The sequence below is a fragment of the Citrus clementina genome, unplaced genomic scaffold (assembly GCF_000493195.1).
Source record: "Citrus clementina cultivar Clemenules unplaced genomic scaffold, Citrus_clementina_v1.0 scaffold_8, whole genome shotgun sequence".
In the NCBI taxonomy this organism is placed as follows: Eukaryota; Viridiplantae; Streptophyta; class Magnoliopsida; order Sapindales; family Rutaceae; genus Citrus; species Citrus x clementina.
The window spans coordinates 4,433,168-4,455,287 of NW_006262022.1; the positions used below are offsets into that span (position 1 = coordinate 4,433,168).

At 34.3% G+C, this 22,120-nt stretch overlaps 2 protein-coding genes and 1 non-coding gene across 4 annotated transcripts; 1 reads left to right on the forward strand and 2 right to left on the reverse strand.

Annotated features, from left to right (window-relative positions):
• Window positions 1-2,164: 2,164 nt before the first annotated feature.
• LOC112096587 lies at window positions 2,165-2,308 on the forward strand. Its single transcript, XR_002904488.1, has one exon. It is a non-coding gene; the product is annotated as a small nucleolar RNA snoR83 (small nucleolar RNA).
• A 737-nt stretch (window positions 2,309-3,045) lies between these two features.
• LOC18034666 (dolichyl-diphosphooligosaccharide--protein glycosyltransferase 48 kDa subunit) lies at window positions 3,046-7,771 on the reverse strand. Of its 2 annotated transcripts, XM_006423138.2 has the most exons (13): window positions 7,279-7,771; window positions 6,899-7,035; window positions 6,681-6,806; window positions 6,325-6,378; window positions 6,097-6,210; window positions 5,766-5,821; window positions 5,647-5,688; window positions 4,782-4,857; window positions 4,534-4,605; window positions 4,327-4,452; window positions 4,139-4,243; window positions 3,560-3,643; window positions 3,046-3,302 (listed from the first exon to the last, which is right to left on the reverse strand). In XM_006423138.2, the coding sequence occupies exons 1-13, from the start codon at window positions 7,547-7,549 to the stop codon at window positions 3,255-3,257; spliced, it is 1,311 nt and encodes a 436-aa protein (XP_006423201.1). In that variant the 5' UTR covers window positions 7,550-7,771; the 3' UTR covers window positions 3,046-3,254. The 2 variants fall into 2 exon arrangements, with proteins under 2 accessions (XP_006423201.1, XP_006423202.1); XM_006423139.2 differs by lacking the exon at window positions 5,647-5,688.
• A 5,663-nt stretch (window positions 7,772-13,434) lies between these two features.
• Window positions 13,435-14,157, reverse strand: LOC112096268. The gene has a single exon (XM_024179690.1). The coding sequence runs from the start codon at window positions 14,155-14,157 to the stop codon at window positions 13,435-13,437; it is 723 nt and encodes a 240-aa protein (XP_024035458.1).
• Window positions 14,158-22,120: the final 7,963 nt, after the last annotated feature.

Sequence of the window (22,120 nt, forward strand, 5' to 3'; positions counted from 1 at the left end):
GAAGGGAAAAAAAATAAGATCATATCATAATAACATGAAACTACCGGTATAAATTAACTAACATGATGAGATATATATGATCAGTAGCTTACCTATATTCATCGAGGAGAACCGTAATGAAATACGTTGTTGCAATCGTGGGATTATTGTGTTTTCTACTGTACTGTTTTATATTTTATGTTTCGTTTTCACTGGTTATACTTAAAATTTCAAATTATATAGACGTTTTTCAATTATTTAAAAATACCAAACTACCCCGTACTAAAGGGATATACCGTCATTTCGTACGTCATCACTCTCAAAATAATTTTATGCCGTCATTTTGTATGTCATCATCATCAAAAAGTAATTAACTATCCATACACATATGCTATAATATCTTCTTTTAACCGAGTAATGATAAAAAAAAATTAAATTAATCAATCTCTATGTGTTTGTAAAAGTTAATATAAAAAGTATTTTATATTACATAAATTGAAAATATTATATTTACTATTTCAAGATATGATATTGATATAGCCAACAACAGTTGTAACTCTTTCATAAATTAAGTTGGCACCAAATATGACATGAAATGATTGTTGAAAAGTAGCATTAGTTACTGAAAATATTATATATATGTAGGCCATATAATACTTATTATCTAACCCATTTTTTTATGCACATAGTACAATTGTTTAATGATCATACCTAATTTGAAGATTTATAACACCCACCTTTTAAAGATAATATCAACACCATGTCTTGAAGTGGAAAATCATTTTATGAAAATAGTAATAATAATGATAAAGAATTGTACTGTCTGACAACTTTTTTTTTTTTTTTTTATAGAAAAATTGTGTTTCCAAATACGGATAATTCATTTAACCTTTTTCTCTTCTCTTCTTTCTTTAGTTTAACCACAAAAAAAAAAAAAGGTGTCAAAAGTAAACGTTGTTGAGTGAAAACAAAAGTGGAAAAAAATATCTAATTAGATGATAAAATGTGAGTAAGCCACAGCAAGAAAATAGAGAGTGCTAATAAAGGATATCAGATGCAATAATCATTTTTCATAAATTAAATTAAGGTTAATTAGAATTGCAATAAATCCCAAATATATTAGGAAATATATAGTAAATAAACAAAAGCCTAGGGGCTAAAGTGAAAGAAGGACGAACAGAATTATTATAGAAACCGATTGGAGCTATTGGCATCCCGTTAAATTACTCTTAAAAACCCTTCTTTTATATTGACAATTATAAACTATAGAAAATTTATAAATATCTACAGGAACATCCTTAATTCAGCCATATTCAAGGAGTTAGGAGATGCTAGCTATATATTATGAGGAGCATTCCGCAGCGTTTACAGATTTTGGGATATCAAATAGCACTTCAAATTTTTTGCTTCTTTATTTCTCTCCGGGATTTATAAGGTTGCCCTTTATATCTCTCCAACACCAAATTAATATTATTACGAGCATTTGACTCTACAACCAGTGGGACTAGTCCTGATTCCACAATAATTTGAATGCTAAAATTCATTGCATGACACTACCATATATATATATAAGCGGGGAATGTTTGTGGCCAAAATTCAAATTTCATGTAGCAATTTTGTAGGAGTTCTTAGAGTGCGTTTACGATTAATGTGTAGCAGTTGGGCTACTAAAGTCCGGTTGTTAAAGTATTTGGTTCTACCTTTTATTCCATATCAAAAACTTAATTTATGAAATATCATCAGTTTTTACTCAGCAGCTATTTTTGGAACACAATAAAATGTGTTAAGGTTATTTTTGGAATTAAAAGGGGTGTCGATAAAAATTTATATTATTATGCTTTATCTGAATGGGGTGTTAAAGAATAAAAAAGGTTTTGAAGAGGACTTGGAAGGGGTGCCAATAGTTTCAATCTTAGAAGTTAGAAACCTGAGTCTCATTATATGAATCCAGGCCGGCCCTTTATCCCCTAGGGTTTTGACCCAGAAACAAGTCTAGGCCCGACTCTTATCTATTTAAACGCCATTCATGGAGCACAACAGAAACCATCCATTTCAGTCGCAACGCTTAAGAACCCTAGCTACGGCACTTCCTTCGATTCATTGGGTGGTTTTGGTTTTGCTCCTTTTTTTTTTTTTTTTTTTTTGCAGTTATGTGTTGTAAAAATGAAGAACCAGGCCTTCATTAATCCCAAATAAGCTGATATTAAGAAAAAGTGCTTATTTGATTCATGGGAGGCCAATATCAATCAATACTGGAAGTTTCGCTGGTAACGCCTTTTCCTTTCCTTTTTTACATGAAGGCGTTCATTAGTAACTCTGCCATACACTCCCCCTTTTCTTCCCCTTCTGCTGTCTTTCCCTTTTCATGGGTTTGTTTGTTTTGCTCAGTGTTTTATTTATCTTTTTTCCATATTTTTTTTCTGGGCATTTTGCCAAAGCCTAGTAATTTCAATTATTATTATTATTATTATTATTTTCATTCACCTGTGCAAAGTTAGGGGCCTGACTTGACTGAGAGTCTTCTTAAGTTGATGAATTGGAATCCTCCACAAACCCCAACAATGGGCTTAATTTCTCTCTTAATATAACATGATGAGAACTTGAGACGTTCACTTAATTAATGCAGATTTTCAAGCTAATGCTCAATAGATTCAAGATTTTATTTGACATGATCCGAAAGCATAATTAATTACAATAAAATGTTATTATTGACTCTCCAATAAGTCGATTAAATAAATTAACATTTTTTTAATAATACAATTTGCCGATATAAATTTATTGAAAATTTAGATAACATACATTTATGAAACAATCAAAAAGCTTACAGAAATCAAACTCAAAAAATCTACTTCCACTATCAACATTAGAATAGCATTCCACGGACATCTATTATCAAAATATTGTTATCCTTCAAAGAGAAAGGAAATTTTTTTTAAAAAAAATGGTTTTTAGCAGGTATTAACAATGTAATTTGAAATATTTATTCTTAAGATTCACATGGGGCGGGTATTGTGACGGATAAAAGAGTTCGCAATTTACCCTTTTTCCAGTCTAAATGAAGTCGGATTGGAATTTGAAGTATTATGTGACATTAAAAGTGTATATTAAATTCAAAGGGGCAAGCAATAAGACTAGTGTGCCTGAAAAATTAAAATTGGACAACTTGAAGGCAAGTTGTTGTTAACAACATGATAAATATTCTTCTCATGGCATAATAAAAAATATCTAATCCTGCTCCGAACACTATGGTTTCTCTCAGTATCGAAAGTAAAAATCTACTTGCTGTAAAGGTGAACGATGGTGAAGATAAAGAACCCAGCCATCTGCATCAGAAACCACATAAAATAGATCATAACTCCAGAAAACATGTCGGAATCTTTTATAGAGAACTCCTACGAGATGATATATAATGATGCTACATTTCTCTTTGCAGAATCAAAATCTTGCACGTTAAAACAAAGGAGGAAAACTGCGTTTTGTGCTTACTATTATAAAGCCCAAAATAGATAGAAGACTTAGAAATTATAAATTGGACGAGGCCAACGGGAAACAGGGAACAGAGAAAGAGAGAGAAACATACCATAGAAAATGCTGATCCATAATATGGGTAAGCTGCTGGTAAAAATCTTTCGTATTCATTGTGTCTGTAGGGCCTGACTGGAATCTGCAACTCAGTAGTTTGAAAGGGCATTAGGGGACTACACAGTCACTAAATTGTTTAGAATTTTTTAGGAAGCAACAGCTATCAACAATGTGGACTTTATTAAGGAACTCTTATTTCAGCAGATGAACTTGGGTAGATTTCAAGGAAGTGTGCTAAGCTAGATATTGTTCTACAGAAGCATCACTTTTGGGGAGCATTTTTCATCAAAAATAATAGTAATGATAATAATGCAGAATGGAAGCAATAGATAAAAGGGTAAGCCTACTCTGCACTAATGGTATTCTTATTTGGAATTGGGTTTTCTATGTACTCTTATGTGAGAAGATGATGACTGCCAATACATTGATTAGTAACAAATCTTTGATCAAGATAAATCAGAAAATACACAAAAATAGTTTATTCTAATTTTCTATGTACTCTAATTTTCTTTCAACTCTTGAAATCTTGCACAAATACAACTTGGACCCATTAAGTATGAGGAACAAAATTGGGTACCTGTTTTGATAGGGATAAGCTGGTGTATCCTAGTCTTTGGTACTCGACCTTGAATTGGAAGACTCCATAAACATCTGGAACCTTGAATTCTGCAGAATAGTGACCCTGCAGGAACAAATGATCAGAGATAAAGGACTTCATAAAAAGAGAACAGTTGAATTCAATGCATCTACAATCAAATAAGATACCTTCTGGTCAGTTGATAAGGTTTTCAAAACATAGGGGCTCATCATGTAAAACTGCACTTGAACATCATCTGAAACATATGGTTCCCAGCTTGTTCCAGACCACTCATAAATCTCAACCGAGTATTCCTTTAAATGCAGTCAAGATGTTAGTGGATCCAAAACCTAACAGATACACAAAGAAGGATAGGAAGAAAATCACAATATTACCAAGTCATCATTGATCCTGTAAATTGCAGGTTCATCTGATTCTCCAACTTTGTGGTGTCTCACATTCACAGCCTGTGTATAATAGTGACAGCTTAAATGACAGCACTATGTAAATGTAATTCTCAGAAACCAGAGACCCATTCAAATATATATTTACTCATAAAATCCACATCAAAAACCAAAAGAGAAAATCAGAAAATTGAAAAGAAAATTCCATATAATAAGGAAAGCAACTAAAGACGCCTTACCTTAAGATGACCTCTTTCATGGAAAACCCATTTGCTAATTTCTGTCAAAAACTGCTCATTACCTGATTTCTCATGTCTGTTAACATCAAAAAAATTAGAGCTCCCTGTCAACTTCTAGGTTCAAGCAGTACAATGTGCAAAGCCCCTAAACTTCTGTACTATATAAATATAACTAAAACTTACAATAAATTTTCAAATTGGAATGAAAACAACTACCAGATTAATCTGTTTAAAGGAGAGAAACTGCATGAATATATGTGCTTTTATTTCTTTACAAAATGCTATCTGTGGTTTCATAACTTGGTACATCCTTGTGATAACATAAATAAGCACCATGAAGCAGTACCATAAGACTCAACAGCACCACCAACGATATGCATAGGGGTATATGCTACCTAATATGTGCAAAACACATGTATCTCTACTGATCATGTTTTCCATAATCAATTTTTAAAATAAGAAACAGATGACTGAATCTTTTCTGTATCTACAGTTTATAAAAGAAAAAAAAATGCATCCAGTGTTCATGGGAACAAGGTTTCAGTTCATTGATATAAACCGAACAAATTCAAACAGCAAAAAACTTCATTTCCCTCCTATGGTTCTAATTTCATTAAATACGATGCAGATGTAACACTTTACAAATTTATTATAGCCACAACCAAGTTGGCAAAGCAGCCATCTCTGATATTTGGCTAAGCACGACCTTATTAAATGTCTTGACACTTAACCTCTTAGTTAAAGAGGGTACAATTGCCAACATTATACAGACTGTAAATCCAAAGCCATCACAATAACAGAATAAGGTGACAGTCACTTGCACATTTGAAAGAAAATTATAAAGGTAACTCAAAGGATCACTCACTTAATTGAGCTCCCAGCCTTTTGCACTCCAGATCTGAAGAATCTGGAAACAGATCCAAAATCGATCAATAAAATGAGCATAAATGAATGAAAACCATATGTCAAATACCAAGCGCATACCGATTGCTGAACATGCTCAATGAGCCAGTGATCAAAATCCGAGCATTATTTCTTGCCTGCAACGAAAAAGGCAATTTATGATCATGTCAGTATTGTTAGAAGTAGCACTAGTAGCAGTGACTTATGAGCTTATTTGATTGAGTCAAAACAAACAGAATTCTTATTCTCAAAGTTAATTCAGATGTTCCAACACAGATAAATTGTGTATACATCAATACATAGAAACAAGATGAAAGCACAGAATCATTGAGCAGCATCGTTGATCCAATTAAAAAAGAAAAGAAAAGAAAAGAAAAGAAAGTGCGGAATAGAGGAGCCAGTGTTGAATTACCTGCACAACTGAAACTAAAGAGATTGCAGATCCAGTGAGCGATGGAGGATTTGACAACTTAGACTTCGGATTTGCAGAATAGGCTGAAGAAGAAGCTGAGAGTACTTTCAAGACCTAAAAATGGAGCACATATTAACCAGAAAGGAAGCAAAAAATGTGGCAGATAACGCATCTAAGGAATTGGAACAAACTTTTACTTTCTGGAAAAATTGAACACAATCAGCTTACCAGGCTATTGGCAGGATTCAGTGAATGCCCAATCCCCTGGAAGAGTACAGGAGCCTGTGACAATCACCAAAAAAAACCTGTTCAGAAGGACTAATATTGCTACACCATGTTGAACTTCAGGACTCTGATTCAGAAACACACAATACTTGGAAATATGTCAGACTTACACAGCCACTTTAATGTGAATGAAAATACCTTGTCTCAATTTTATAAGGTTTCAATATTATAATTATAGATCAAAAGCATTAAATGAGTAGCAATATGATGTGGCAACAAAAGCATCAATGCCAACATGCTTAATTGCGTAGAGTCTAAACAACTTATGTTAACAGTGTGTTATTGGAACATATACTTGCCTCAATTTTCTTGCTTCCCAAAATCACATCAGCCTTGATAAAATCATCACTAGCAATCAATGTATGATCCCCATCAAAGTTTGAAACTGCATAATTGATGTGATCAATAACCATAGCAGCTGGGTCCTGAACCATTAACAATCAAGATAAGCAAACTGAAAAAATAAAAATAAAAATAAACAATCAAGATAGTGAATGACAATCAAGAATCAACCCACCTCATCAAAATCAACACCGCACTCGGTGGCAACTTCCCTAATCAAATCAGACGCATTACTATCCGCGGCAACAATCAAATCATGGCCCGAGTCAACGAAATCCACAATCGAAGCAACATCAATAGATCCTCCAAATCCTAAACGGACAAATAGGGTATCAAATTCAAAATTTTGTTAAATGTAATTCAACTATAATCTCATAAAATATCAGTAAATGAAAAATATTTACTAGATTAACTGAAAATTTTTCACGATCCATTAATAACTTTCGTAAAAAAAGCAAAAGCATTTTTTTTAATCATTTTCGAATTCTAACATAATTTTTTAGATTGCAGTTTAAGATTATTATTAAATTTAAGTTAAAAATGTAGTTGACGTACGTTCGACGGAGGGGCAAAAGAGGACCAACGCGTCGTACAAGTACTGGCCGTAACGTTGCAAGCCGATGTTGGGGTCATCGGCTAGCTTGAACTCGAGCTGGAAGCCGCGTGATGTGAGGGAGCCGAAGTAGAGGGAATGGGAGGACTTGATGGCGAAGTCGTCGACCAAAACAAGCACGCGCCGATCCGTCGGGTTCTCCGGGGAGAATGCGACGGAGAAGAGTGGAATCAGCGAAGTCGCTAGCGTTAAATACAGTAAGAGCTTCGCCATTTTTCTTTTGATTTTTTGGCTCGTTAGGGTTTTGAAAGGGATTTGATCTGGCGCTTGTTGTTTGTAGTGATGACTGATGAGGATGGGGTAGACTGGTACTGGTAAACGGGTATGGATTGGGACAGGTGGATTCGGGGCAATCAATGATTTGGGTATTGGCTATTGGGATTAACCGTTTAAGCAAGGCCTTGGGGGTAAATTGATTTCATGGAAAATGATGTTCTTAAAAACTTTTCACAAAATGGTGTGTTTTGTGTAAAGTATAAAAGCCACTATTTGTTATGTAGGGACACCACACACACTTTTGAGATAAACTTGTGTGTAGCAATCCTCATTTTTCTCTCATGAGACAGCAAGTGAGGATTCTCTCTCCCACCTCTTTTTTTCCTCACAAGATAGCAATTGTCTTAGGTCTCTCCCATCTCCACGCCACTAATAGTTTCAACTACGTTCTCCCTCACCACGTAGCAACATGGAGAGCTCTTTGTCACCTATCTCAAGCGTCTTGTTTCACCTTTCTATCCCTATGACCCTCGGTTGTGTAAGAGAAATCTTACTACCTCACTATCATCCCGCAATTTTAGCTGGGTTGCTCTCTCTCCCCCATCACAATCAACTTGTTAAGGTTAGTTGCTTCAATTCATTGCCCTAATTGAAATCTTTAATTTATCTAGGACATTGTGTTGTTTTACTTATGGATGGTGACTGTCTTGTAATTAAGTATTGTAAATTAGAATCAAATTATACAACCCCTTGATGCCATTTGGGAATCATGTTTATTTCAAACTTTCATGTTGTGATTTTTTTTTTTTTTGATACAATGGAGCCTAGTAAAGATTAGGACAAAATAGAGCGGGGAATAGTATTCTCATACATATCATTACATAACCAATATCTAATACCCTTTGGTGGGTTATCAAAATCATGAAAACCGAGAGGTAAAGATCCTGCCAACTTGGCCATGAAATCAGCAGCAAAATTAGCTTCCCGATATATATGCTTTATTGTAATTTGCCAATCTCTATTCATCAACTCCTTGATGGCATTGATAAGTGAAAGATGTGCATTAGGCTCTGTTCTTTTGGAAGAGATAAGTTGAACGATACATTGACTATCCACCTCTGCCACCAAGCAACGGATACCCCGATCCCACGCAAGATGAAGACCTTGAAACAAACCCCATAATTCACCAGAAGTCACCGAACAAAGACCAATGTTCATGCCAAATCCAAACTGCTACTTGCCAGAGCAGTCCCTCACCAATCCTCCAGCACTTGCCAAACCATTTTTTAATCGAGAACCATCTATATTCAATTTGAAAAAGGATTCTGAGGGAGCTTGCCGGCCAATTTCTTTGATGATTTTACTGGTACGAACAACATTGAGACCTGCTCTTGCAATATGGATATCATGAACCCACGATCTAATTTTCGTGACCATCTGAGTGCAGCGAGGGGCATTGTGTGTGAAGATAAATTGGTTGCGCCAGAACCAAATTTTCCAAACAGAAACGCCAAATAAGCAGGCCCATTCATCCACAACCTTATTGATACTAGCCTTGCCCAAGTTGAAGCATAACCAGTCACGGAGACCAAGAGAGAAAAATGATTGCTGGAGCATATCTGGAACCAAATGATTCCAAATTCTTTTTGCCACAACACAATCACGAAGAGCATGGATTACATCTTCTTTTTCATGTCCACAATATTCACAAACCATAGAAATTTGGATATGCCTCTTAAATAGCTCCTCTTTTGTTTTAATTCTTCCATGCATTACCAACCACAAGAAAATGCGAATCCTCTGGGGTCTTTTCCAATGCCAAATCAATTTCCATATATGGGCATCATTATTGAGTGAGCCCAAAAAGGTTGATCCTCGTTGTTGTCATCCGAAGGTGGTTTGATTGTTGCAATCTGGAGAAGAATCTGATTGGGAAGAAAATGACCAAACATGCTCCAATTCCAATTTCCCTCAATATCCACAAAATCCGCCACACATTTATTCTTCAATTCATCCGGTAATTGAGTTATAGTATGATTAACAATGAGAAGCTCTTCCGAAACCCAACTTTGATGCCAAAAATTTACCTTATTCCCTTTTCCAATCGACCATCTCGTGCCCTGCAACACATACTCCCATATTCTGCTTATGCCTTTCCAGAGATAAGAGCTGCGTTTATTCTCAAGCTTGGAGGGAATAAAATCTGAATCAAGCCCATATTTTGATCTCAAAACCCGAATCCAGTGACTGTGACCAGAGGTTAGCACATTCCATCCAATTTTCATGAGTAGAGCATTGTTCATGTTTGTAAGATTTTTAAAGCCTAGACCACCTTCAACTTTTGGAGAACAGATCATTTTCCAATTAATCAAACTGAGTTTACGGCTTCCATTCTTGCTCCCCCAAATAAATCTTCGAGAAATCCGATCAATTTTATCCAAAATTCCATGAGGGATCCTTGTTGTTTGCATGGCAAAAATGGGGATCGCCTGAATTACCGATTGAGCTAGAGTAATTCTCCCAACAAGAGAGAGATGCATTGCATTCCATCCAGACAGTTTTTTATCAACATTATCCACAATTTCTTGATAAGTGGCTTTTGTCACTCTGTTGTGAAGTAAATGCATTCCAAGATATTTACCAAGATTATCTGTAGCGGCAAATCCCAATGAATCACTAATTTTCCTTGCCTTGTCTGCAATAACATTCTTTGAGAAATAAACCCGAGTCTTCTGTTTGCTTATCAACTCTCCCGAACAACTACAAAAAATATTCAGCACATTATTGATCACATGGGCTTGGTTGCAAGAAGCCTCGGCGAGAAGAAGTAGGTCGTCCGCAAAAAAGAGGTGAGTAAGAGGAACACCATTTCGCGAGAGACGTATAGGACACCAACTTCCATTTCTTACTGCCAAATTAATTGCATGACTAAGTCGCTCGATACATAGAACAAAAATATAAGGAGAAAGAGGGTCACCCTGTCGGATTCCCTTAGACGGAGTGAATTTTTTAGTGATCTCCCCTTCCCATAAAATTTGCACTCTAGCCGTAGTAATGCACTCCATTGTAATCCGAATAAACTCTTTAGGCAGTCCAACATCCCTAAGAGTATCATGAATGAAGTCTCACCTAAGCCGATCATAAGCTTTCTCAAGGTCCACTTTGATAGCCATATGCCCGATTTTTCCTCTTTTGTTTCTCATGGTGTGGATAATTTCTTGCGCCATCACAATATTCTCTGTAATTTGCCTTCCGGGAACAAAGCTTGTCTGGGTTGGTCTGATCAACTCCGGTAGAATTCCTTTTAACCTATTTGCCAAAATTTTTGTAACAATTTTATACATCACTGGACATAGGCTAATGGGACGGAACATCCTCAAGTTGGTGGGGTTGTTTGTTTTTGGGATAAGGACAATAAGGGTCTTATTAAGCTCTGGGGGGAGGGGATTGCCTTTAAAAATATTGCTCACAAGTTCACAACCTGATGAGCCCACCACATCCCATTGCGACTGGTAGAAGAGAGCATGAAGGCCATCAATTTCAGGAGCTTTTAGAGGGTTTATTCCGAAAACTGTAGCTTTAATTTCCTCGTTAAGAACAGTTCTGCTAAGATCAGCTAAACTGTACTCATCAATTCTTGGAAAAGCATTAGCAATCGGGAAATTAAAACTCACTTCATCATTACAAGAAAAAAGTTTAGAGAAAAAAATCAATGGCATGGGACTTGATCTCTTCTTTGTTATAAACCCACGTACCCTCGCTGCTTTGGATTGCATCCACACGGTTTCTCCTTCTTCTCGTTATTATTTTTCTGTGAAAAAAAACAGTGTTTCTACCCCACATGAAATCCATTCTCTCCTTGACTTTTGGTACCACAATAACTCCTCCTGGGATAATATGGTTTCAAGTTCCATCTTCAAATTGGACTCAAGCTCAAGAAGCCGGTTTGAATCAAATTTCTCCAGAGCATGTTGAATACCATTTAATCTTGCCAATAAACGCCTTTTCCTTTTAAAAATATTCCCAAAATTTTCTTTATTCCACACACTAACTTTATCCACAAAGTCATGAGCAGCCTGAATATATCCCTTAGAGTTGCACCATTCCTTAGCCACTAGAGGTTGGAAGGACTGGTCCGTCAACCAAGCTATCAAGAAAGGAAAAGGCCTAACAACATTCATTCTCTTCAAACTACTGCCAAATCTGACAAGAATCGGACGGTGGTCAGAATGAATTTTTGGAAGATGTAAAACTGAAGCTTCCATAAAAGACACATTCCACTGGTCATTGCATATGGCTCGGTATAATCTTTTAAAGAGAGATCCTCTCGACCAAGTAAAACTAGGCCCTTTAAAATGTAGATCCATAAGCTGATTATCATGAAACTATTTGTTAAACAGTCTACAAACACCATTGCCTTTTTTTGAACCTCATTTTTTCTCTGAAACATGTAGGATTGAGTTGAAGTCTCCACCTAGTAGCCATGGTCCTGTAACTGAATTAGCTACCAGGTCAAGATTGCTTCATAGCTCCCTCCTCAAATTTGGGTTGAGGCTAGCATAAACGGCAGTGACCCACGACCAATTACCAGAAAAATCTGTGACTTTAAAATGAATGTACTGCTTGTGATTAAAAACAAACTCCATCCTGAATTCTTCTTTCCATAAAATCCAAATATCCCCTGCAAAACCTTCAGCTTCCACCCGATGTGATAACTCAAAACCACTACGTTTAATAAAGTTATCAGCTTTAACTCCACTGATTTTAGGTTCCAAAATCGCAACAATATCAGGGTTATAAATTTTATTCATTGTGATAAAAGCTCTTCTAAAGCCCGGTGAAGCCACCCCTTGGCAATTCAAAAAAAAAAAAAAGATAAATTCATTAAAATAAAGAGAATAATAGGAGGACACCTTTCAAACCGAACTTCATTCTGATTCCATGTTGTCCTCATCTTCCAAAGAAGTTCCGCTATCATCAGATTCTGAGTCACTTCCCTCACCTTCACTCTTAAAGCTCTCATCATCCGGGTCATCTTCGTCATTGGCATCTATTACTAAATCCTCATTAGGGGGTTTGTCTCGATTTTCAATAAGTATATTAGGATCAGCAAGCTCTAAGTTTGGTAAAGATGGAACTAAACTGACCTCTTTAGAAATTGAATGAAAATCTTGTCGAGAAATAAATTTTATTGCCGTGTGTTTTACGGGATCCAAGCTAGTGGGAACAATGGTGGGGACAGGTAGGTTGGTTGAGGTTGCAGGGATTTTTAACTGTGAACATGACACTGTTTCTGCATGCATGTGAGTTGGTGAGGTAACAAGGTTCTCTTTCAAACATGGGTGTTTGGCTTTTTTGTCACTTAAACTTTGCATAGCTGGAGAGTTGACATTTGTATGGCTATTTGTGGTAGTAGGTTTCTTGGGATTCTTTTTGGTTTTTATTTTAAAATGGAAAGCTGGCTGATCCTTCTCGGTTATGGGCCCATTGTAGCCTTTAGAGTGGGAAAAAATTCTATCCTCATCATTATCCTTTTCGAGCACTTCAAACCGTGATCCCCCTTCAAATTTGGCATCTCGATGACGAGTGGAAAAATTATTATAGCCACCACCATTGTTGACTCTACCCCTTCCTTTTCGGCTGACAATCATCCAAGGCCCAAATGAAGGGTTTGCCGGAGTGATTGTAGAGGATGGCGGTTGATCACCACCACCACTACTGTAACTGTTCCCATCCTTATTATTTTCTGAGTTCTCTGTTTGTCTTGTCTTTGTGTTGAGCTGATGACAATTTTCATTCCTATGACCATAAATCCCACAATTAAAACAAATAACAGGTAAATTCTCACATTCCACTTTTTGCATTTTGCCATCGAGAAAAAACTATGAGCAAAGAGGTTTCTTAAGGGAAACTTCAACCGCAATACGTGCAAACTTTCCTCTTGTTATGGATTCGGTATTGTAATCAATTCGAATCACTTTTCCAACGACATTCCCAAGCATGCGAAGAACCCTTTTATGATAATAGTGTAGAGACATACCTGGTAATCGGATCCAAGCAACAATGTTTTCAATATCTTCACTGGAACAATCGAAGTGAGGGTTCCATTGTTGCACAGTGAGATAATGACCGAGGATGGTCCAAGGACCTTGTATTAGAGCATAATGGGCGTCTCCTTCTGTTTTGAACTTAACTAGGAAGAAATCATTCTCCAGGTCAATAACAGAGAAACCTTGGGTCGTTTTCCAAACCTCATTTAACTTGTTGCAGAGTGCCCGATAGCCAAGAGTTCTCCCGAGAAGTTTGACAACAACCGTGTTTCTCCATGGTTTCACCAACTGTGCTTGGATCTTTTCTGAAAAGGAAATGGATGGGATGCTTCCCTTTTCACTAATAACGACGTCTTCAGGATCAAATTCCAATTCTTCTTCTCTACCCAAAAGCTCATCTTCCCCATCATTCTGATCTTTCATTAGCTTATCCTTAAAAGATAGCGGAAGTGGATTCTCCTCTTCATTCCCGTGACTCCTAAATCTTGCCTTTTTAGTTAAACGTTCCTCCGCCAGTGGTGGTGGCGGTTCCTTACTTAGGTTATCGCTATTCATAATGGACAGAGAATTTCCTTACTAGTTTTTTTCCTTAATTATCGCCAGTGGTGGTGGATTCTCCTGTAGTTTGCTCCCTCAAATTATTCTGTTCTGTTGAATAAATTATATTGCCTATTATTTGAATAGAATTAAAAAAAATTATAGCCCTTAAACATTGAGCTTATGTTATAATTTACGTGTCCCATCTTTTATAGCACCTTTTTTCATAATTTATGTTGTTTCTAATTAGTTAATATGGAATATATTTATTTCGTAGGAATAAAAAATATGAAAAAAAAAACCCATCAAAGTTGAAGAGTTAGAGAAAATTGAGGAGGAAAATTTAGATGACGATGAGCCAATGATTGAGATATTATTTGATAGCGAGACTGAAATGTTTAGTTATTACAGAGTGTATGGTAAAAAAAAAAAAAAAAGGTTTCCAGCTATGCAGAGAAGTAATAATAGGGATAGTGATGGGAGAATAAGACATGTGAGTTATGCTTGTGGGCGAAACGGTGCAACTAGAAGCAAATCTACTAATCTACTCAAGACCCAACCTAATGGAAAAATATGCTACAATTCTAAATTTAAATGAGAGTTCAAAAAAGACAGAAAGTGGATGATTCAAGTTTTAAATCTTGAACACAATAATACATTATTGACTCCAACTTAGTCTAAGTTTTTTCGGTGCAATCGTAGCCTCAGTTCAGAAGCGAAAAATAAGTTTGATGTAAATGACAGAACATGAATTAGATTGTCCCAAAATTATCAATCACTTATTATTGAGACTAGTGGCCATGGAAATCTGACATCTATAGAAAGAGATTGTAGAAATTATGTCAAGAAAGAAAGACAACTACGACTTAGAGATGGAAAAGCTGCTGCTCTTCAAATTTATGAACATACAATTAGAAAAAAATAAGTTTTTCTTTAGTATGCAAATGGATGATGAGGGTCAATTAAAAAGGTGTATTTTGGGTTGAGCCAAAGAGTAAGGAAACTTACAAAGAGTTTGAATATGTTGTTACATTTGATGCCACATATCTTACAAATAAGTATGACATGCTATTCACTCCATTTGTGGGAGTAAATCATCGTGATCATTTTATTTTGTTTCGATATGGATTGATTTCACACGAGGACATTGAGACATTCACGTAGTTATTTCAAATGTGGCTATCATGCATGTCTAATTCTGCTCCTATTAGAATCATTGCAGACTAAAATAAGGTGATGAAAATTACAATTGAGGATGGTTTTCCTAATACTCAACATCAATGATGTTTGTGGCATATATTTAAGAAGATTCTAGATAAATTAAAAGGCTATAAATAATATCGTGACGTTAGTGATGTGTTATATTGTGCTGTTTATGATTCACAAAGCCTTACAAAGTTCGAGAAAACTTGGCATCGCATGATTTTAGAATATGATTTGAGTGGTTACAAGGCTTATACAACGATAGACATCATTGGGTACCATGTTATCTTAAGAACAATTTTTAGGCAGGAATGTCAACCACTTAACGCAGTGAAAGTATGAATGCATACATTTTTTATGGTTACATTAACTCAAAAACCATCTTGAGCAATTTGTAGAGTAATATGACGATGCATTAAAGAGTAAAGTTAAAAAAAAAGTTGAAAAAGATGTCAGATGTCTTTCTCAACAAATGCCATGAGTGACATCTTATGAGATGAAAAAGCAAGTTCGAGATGTGTACACTATTTCAAAGTTTGAAGAATTTCAAAAAAAGTTGACTGAAAAGATGTATTGCGAATTTATCAATTCTATAGTATGTGAATATATAGTTAAAGAAGATGTCAAAGTTGAAGAGGGTAAAAAACGAACTTTTTTTTAAGTCTATTTTGAAAAAGATAATGGTGAAATTAGTTGTAGTTGTTCAAGATTCGAGTTTAGAGAAATTCTTTACAGACATGCCATTACAAGCATGATACACAATGACATGGAAGTACCTCAAGAAAAGTACATACTAAGAAAATGGAGAAAAGATGTGTGGAGATGCCATAATAGGGTGAAAACGAGTCATGGGCTGCGGAGCACAGATGAACAAAAGCAATATGAGAAAATGTGTGTTATTTTTTAAGATTACAAACATGGCTGCAACAAATGTTGAGACTTGTAAACTTGTTTTAAATTGGATTTAGAAAGTACGGAAAAATCTACCAAAGATGGTTCAATGCGGAGGTAACAGCGTAGGAATTTCAGGTCAAGGAAGTTGTAGTAATATCGTGAGAATTTCAATGAATGCAATTGAAAGCAGGGGCAGAGACAACATATTGATTAACTGGGGGCTTATTCAATGGTAATATAAAAATTTTTCAAAAAGTAATAAATATATAAATTTGAAAGATTTATCATAGTTCAATATATGTTTACAATTGCCCTTTACGAGTTTTCATACATTGATAACGTTGTATTACAACTTCATTATCAATATTATTAAATAAATCTTTTCTATATAAACAACCAAACTACCATTCATCAATTGCTCTCTCATTCGGATTCATAACTGATTCTTCAAAATGTTCATGGCTGAAAATGCTCTCTCTACACTAACAGTGGCAATAGGTAAAGTCAATGCTAATATTATTAGCAAGTAAATCAATGGATATACCTTATGTCTTTTAGGCTTGACCATCAACTTTGCAAGATCACTAATATCTTCTAATTGTGAAAACTCACCACTAGTTCGTATATCCAAAATATATGTATCAAGTTGAATTCTAAGTGCCATGATATCAATTGCAGAGAACTCATTTGGATACAACTGAGCTAGCCATAATAACTTCTGCTTGTTGAAAGCAGAAAATGAATCATCTGGAGATAAACATGCTAAGCAAAGAAGCAACTCAATATTTGTCTTATTAAAATGAGAATTAAGCTCTTGAAGTTGCATATCTAAGACTATATAATACAATTCAACACGATAATGATGCAAATTTATGATCTCTTGAGCTTTACGTAGTGATCTCTCTCTATCCATAAACATATCATCCATATTAGGCACATTAATATCATGCTTCGCACAAAAAAAAGTAAGTTCATCAATCAAAGAATTTCATACACTCTGTCTCATTGTTTGAAGTTGTAGTATACATAATCTAACCAAGTTCATAGCATTCACAATATCTTGATTTTTCCTCTGTAATGCTTGTGATAACTCATCTATCGCCCCTAAAATATTCCTCATCAAATGTAAACAGAACACAAAATTATATGACAACATCAGCTCTAGTAGATTCTTTGCTTCTCCTCTTTGCCCAGATTTTGGTCCATCATCAATAACAATTTCCAATACACTAATTACTGCTGAAAATATGTTAAGAATACTCAATAATGTATTATAATGTGAACCCCAGCATGAATTACCACAACGTTTCAGAGTAGTCTCTTGTTTTAGACCTTGCCCACTTAAGAGATCTCCAAGATTAAGTGCTTTAACAACTTTCGCAACATGTTTCACTCTAAGAGCATTACGACGTTTAGATGAGGCTCCAACAACATTCACCACATTGGCAATTATAGCAAAAAAAGATTCAATTTAAATATGATTTTTTACAACATCAATAAGAGCTAACTAAAGTTGATGAGCAAAACAATGAATGTAATAAGCATATTCATTCTCTCTCAAAATTATGGTTTTAAGGCCATTAAATTCTCCTTGCATATTACTTGCTCCATCATAACCTTGCCCTCGCAACTTAGACATACTCAAACCATGTCTAGAAAAAAGTCTATCAATAGCTTCCTCAAGTGATTGAGCAGTAGTACTAACAACTTATTTAATGCCTATAAAACGTTCAACCACTTGCCCACTAGTGTTTACAGATCGTAAGACAACTACCATTTACTCTTTTGTTGATATATCACAACATTCATCAACCAAAATAGAAAGAAATGCATCACGCATCTCTCTTATATAACATTAGTGGTCTCAATTGCCCAAGTACTAATTATGTCTTTTAGAGTATTTGGATATGTCACTTTAAAAAATGATAGGGCATTTTTCAATGTAACAGCTTTTATATCCTCATTATGATCAGCAAGAAATTTGAGAAGTTCTAGAAAGTTACCTCAGTTACTTGACTCTTCAGATTCATCATGGCCACGAAATGCAAGTCCTTGTCGTTAAAGAAATCTGACACAATCAACTGATGCTTGGAAGCGAGCTCGATATTCACTTCTAGTTTGATTAGAATGTTTGGAATACATTGTCTGAATATGTTGCTCTTACTTCATTAAATCTTCACAAGAACGCCAAGCATCATTGTGGACACTATTAGAGCAACCAAAATGAACTCTCAATCTTTCGATTTTTTCCAATTTGTAAACCCATGTTTAGTAAATGATTCACCACCTATTTGTTCTCTAATTCCTGGCTTGCAAAGATAACAACAAAGACAAAATGTAGCATCATTTGCAATGCTATACTTTAACCAATTTTCATATTTATCAAACCAAACTAGATTAAATCTCTGAGACTGTTTTCCAAAATGCCTAAGAGGAAAATTGTAAGTTTTTGGTTAACAAATGCCATTTTACAAATATTGTCTTCGAACTTGATCATAGATATTAACATTATAGTAAGTAGGGGTGGGTAAAACCGAACCGGAACCGAAAAAATTTCAGTTCAGGTCGGTTTTTTTCAGTTTCGATTTGGTTGTTTTAACAAAAAATCTAAATTTATAAATACTGAATCGAGTGGTTCGGTTCAGTTCGATTCTCGAATAAAAAATTATAAAATCTAAACCGAACCTAATTTAAGGCATTTTCGTAATTTCGCTAGAACATATATATACACAAGTTAAACATTTGCGGTTTGCACCACTCTCTCTCTCTCTCATTTTCAGCTGCAGCACAACCACTTACGGAAAAATTGAAAAAATACAATAACATACTCATATCGAGGCAAAGCTAATAAAACTAAGGGCCCGTTTGGTACCGTTTTGCAAGCCATGTTTTCGTTTTCATTTTTATAATACACACATAAAACATGTTTGGTGGATTTTTTTCACAAAACAAATTACAAAACACAAAATCCGGATTCATTATTATAACTATACAACTGAAAACAAGTTAAACATGTTCTCCAAATTTTACAAACTAAACCTAAAAATGAATTAAAAAACAACAAAGAAATCGTGACCCTGCAGCCCTCACTTTTCTCTTCACTGCAGCCCTCACTCTCAATCCAGTTCACTGCAGCTCCCTCTTTCCCCTCAATTTTCTCAATCCAATTGCAGCAAATCTCTCTGTTGGTCGCTCTTGGTGTGCTAGCCACTGCCGCTACTCTTTCTCCGCCGTAACCGCTACTGCTCCGACTCCGTCCAGCTACTGCTACTTCGTCTTTGCTCTCTCGGATCTGCACTTGCTCTCTCGGATCTGCACTTGCTCTCTCGGATCTGCACTTGCTCTCTCGGATCTTCGTCTACTGCTACTTCGTTGTCACTTGCCGGTATTTATTTTTTTTATGAGCTGAAATTTTTGAGAGATGATTTGAGTGATTTTTAATTCTGGAAATTTCTGAGGTTGTTCATATGTAGTGACAAATTGTTTATTTATGAGTTGAAATTTTTCCTCATTTATTTTAGAGATTGTGAAATTTGAAAATTTTCCTCATTTATTTTAGAGATTGTGAAATCTCAATTTGTGTCCAAAAAATAATAATTCTATTTCTAAGTTTGATAATGCAACCTAAATTAAAAAAAAAAAAATCCTTCACAGATTTGTGTGAAAAGGAAGAAAAAGAAATGCTCGAGAAAATAATCAAATTGTAACTGGCAATTTGATTGCAGAGTAGAATTGAGTTCATTTTTGCATAAACTCCCAAAATCTCTTTTCATAATGCCAAATCATAATCAAGAAGCTTCCTCTCATACGAAATTTTTATAATGAATAAATTTATATTGATATATTAATTCCAAAAGTAATAATTTTGTATAAATCACTTGATATATTTGTGGGTCTTAAATTGTCCTGGAAAATATACCCTTTATGCTAGAGATCTTTGATATTTCCACTATTTTTTATGAAGAAAATAGACATAAGAGTATGAGAGGAATCTTTATTGGATTAAAATGGGTGTTTGAAGTAAAACAAAAAATTTCATTGATGAGTGTTGTGAGAAATTGAGTTTGTTGAGTATTTTAATGAATTCAAATAAACTTCACCTCGTACTCAATAATTCCACATATCTCAAATGATATAACTAGAGTATTGTAGATTAATCATATTGGGGGTTATTACATTACTGAAAATTGAGTGGGGGATTAATAGCATGTACTGAAAATTGTATGTTTATATCTAAAAATTTAATAGCAGTGTTTTTAATTTGATTAATATTTGATATATGTTTTATTTTTTATTTTTTCGGGTACCATTTAGTTTTTAAAGTATGACATGTTGCTGAAATATGTATATGTTATGTTGAATTTGATCATTATTTGATATGTGTTATTTTTTCTAATTTTTCAAGATATGGATGTGCAAGATTTGGTTACCAACGATGAAGGAGACACTAGTAGGCCACTTACTAATATTGATTTATCTCCAGCAAGTGTCGTAGAGATGAATGCTACAAGAGATGGAATTGCAGCTTTTATGTGGCATGATTACATACGTAATGCATAATGTGTATCATGTAGTTTTTTTATAATTATTTTGTTTAAATCATGTGTTGTAATATATATCTTAATTATATAGTGTAAAAACAATGACAATGTCAAACTTCTTTTTAATTAATGTTAATTCTTAAACTTTATTATCATGTAATTTTTTAATATTAAATTTGGTTAAATTATTTTGTTGTATTTGTGTGTATTAGTTAAATAATTATTTTATGACTATAAATATAATGTAAATGATTAGTAAAAACTGTTTTTGAAAAAAACATTACCAAACGCATATTCTCTATTTTTATCATTTTCAATTGTGTCTACCAAACGCATATTACTGTTTTCAATTTTAAAATATAGGATACAGAAAATGATACCAGACGCATATTTAAATTCGAAATACAGTAACTGCAAAACACCATTTTCATTTTCGTTTTTATTCTCAGAAAATACAGATTCAAAAATAATACCAAACAGACCCTAAATAATATTAATAACTTAAACAAACATGAAATAAGAGCATATCAAAGAGCCATTTAAAAAAATAACAGATCCATTTAAAAACAAAAATTGAGCAAAGTTGACGGGCTACTGTACTCCTAGCAGTGCTGGGGTGAAGACTAAAAAAGTCATTAAATGTTGAAGATGATGTAGGGATAATATTGTTTAGATCTTTTTTTTTTATAAAATTTTAATATGACTCAATATTTAAGATATGTTTGCATATAGGAATTCTATTATGATTTGATTTGTTTGTTAACTTTTCATAATAGTCCTTGATTGAAGGTGAACAAGCTAAAATTTCATTAGAGTCCCTAATGTTTTGCTAATTTCTATTACGACACAAATATGTATTTTATTTTATTTATATTTTGGGCCAAAACTTTTGATATTAAAAATAGTAACCATAATTCTGAAAATTCTTCGTTTTAGTCCAATATTCTTGCCTTTTTTTTTAAAATACAAATTTGTAAATTATTTTATTTTTGTTTGATTATACATTGATTATAGTAGGCCTTGTGTGTAGGATAGAAGAAAATAACAATGTTGTAAAGGATATTATGAAGGATGATTTTGTAAATTATTTTATTTTAATGATGTAGTAGTAATTGATGAAATTGTAGATTAATTGATGAAATCATAGATTGTACATGCTTTGAATATATTATATAGTTATTGAAAATGAGGAAATTATTGCACATGGTTTGAAATAGAACTGAAAACCAAACTGTTAAGTTGAACTGAAAAAACTGATTGCTTAAATAAAACTGTTAAGAAAACCAAAACCGAACTGAAACCGACCTATCAGTTTGGATTTGGATTTTATTTTCAAAAAAACG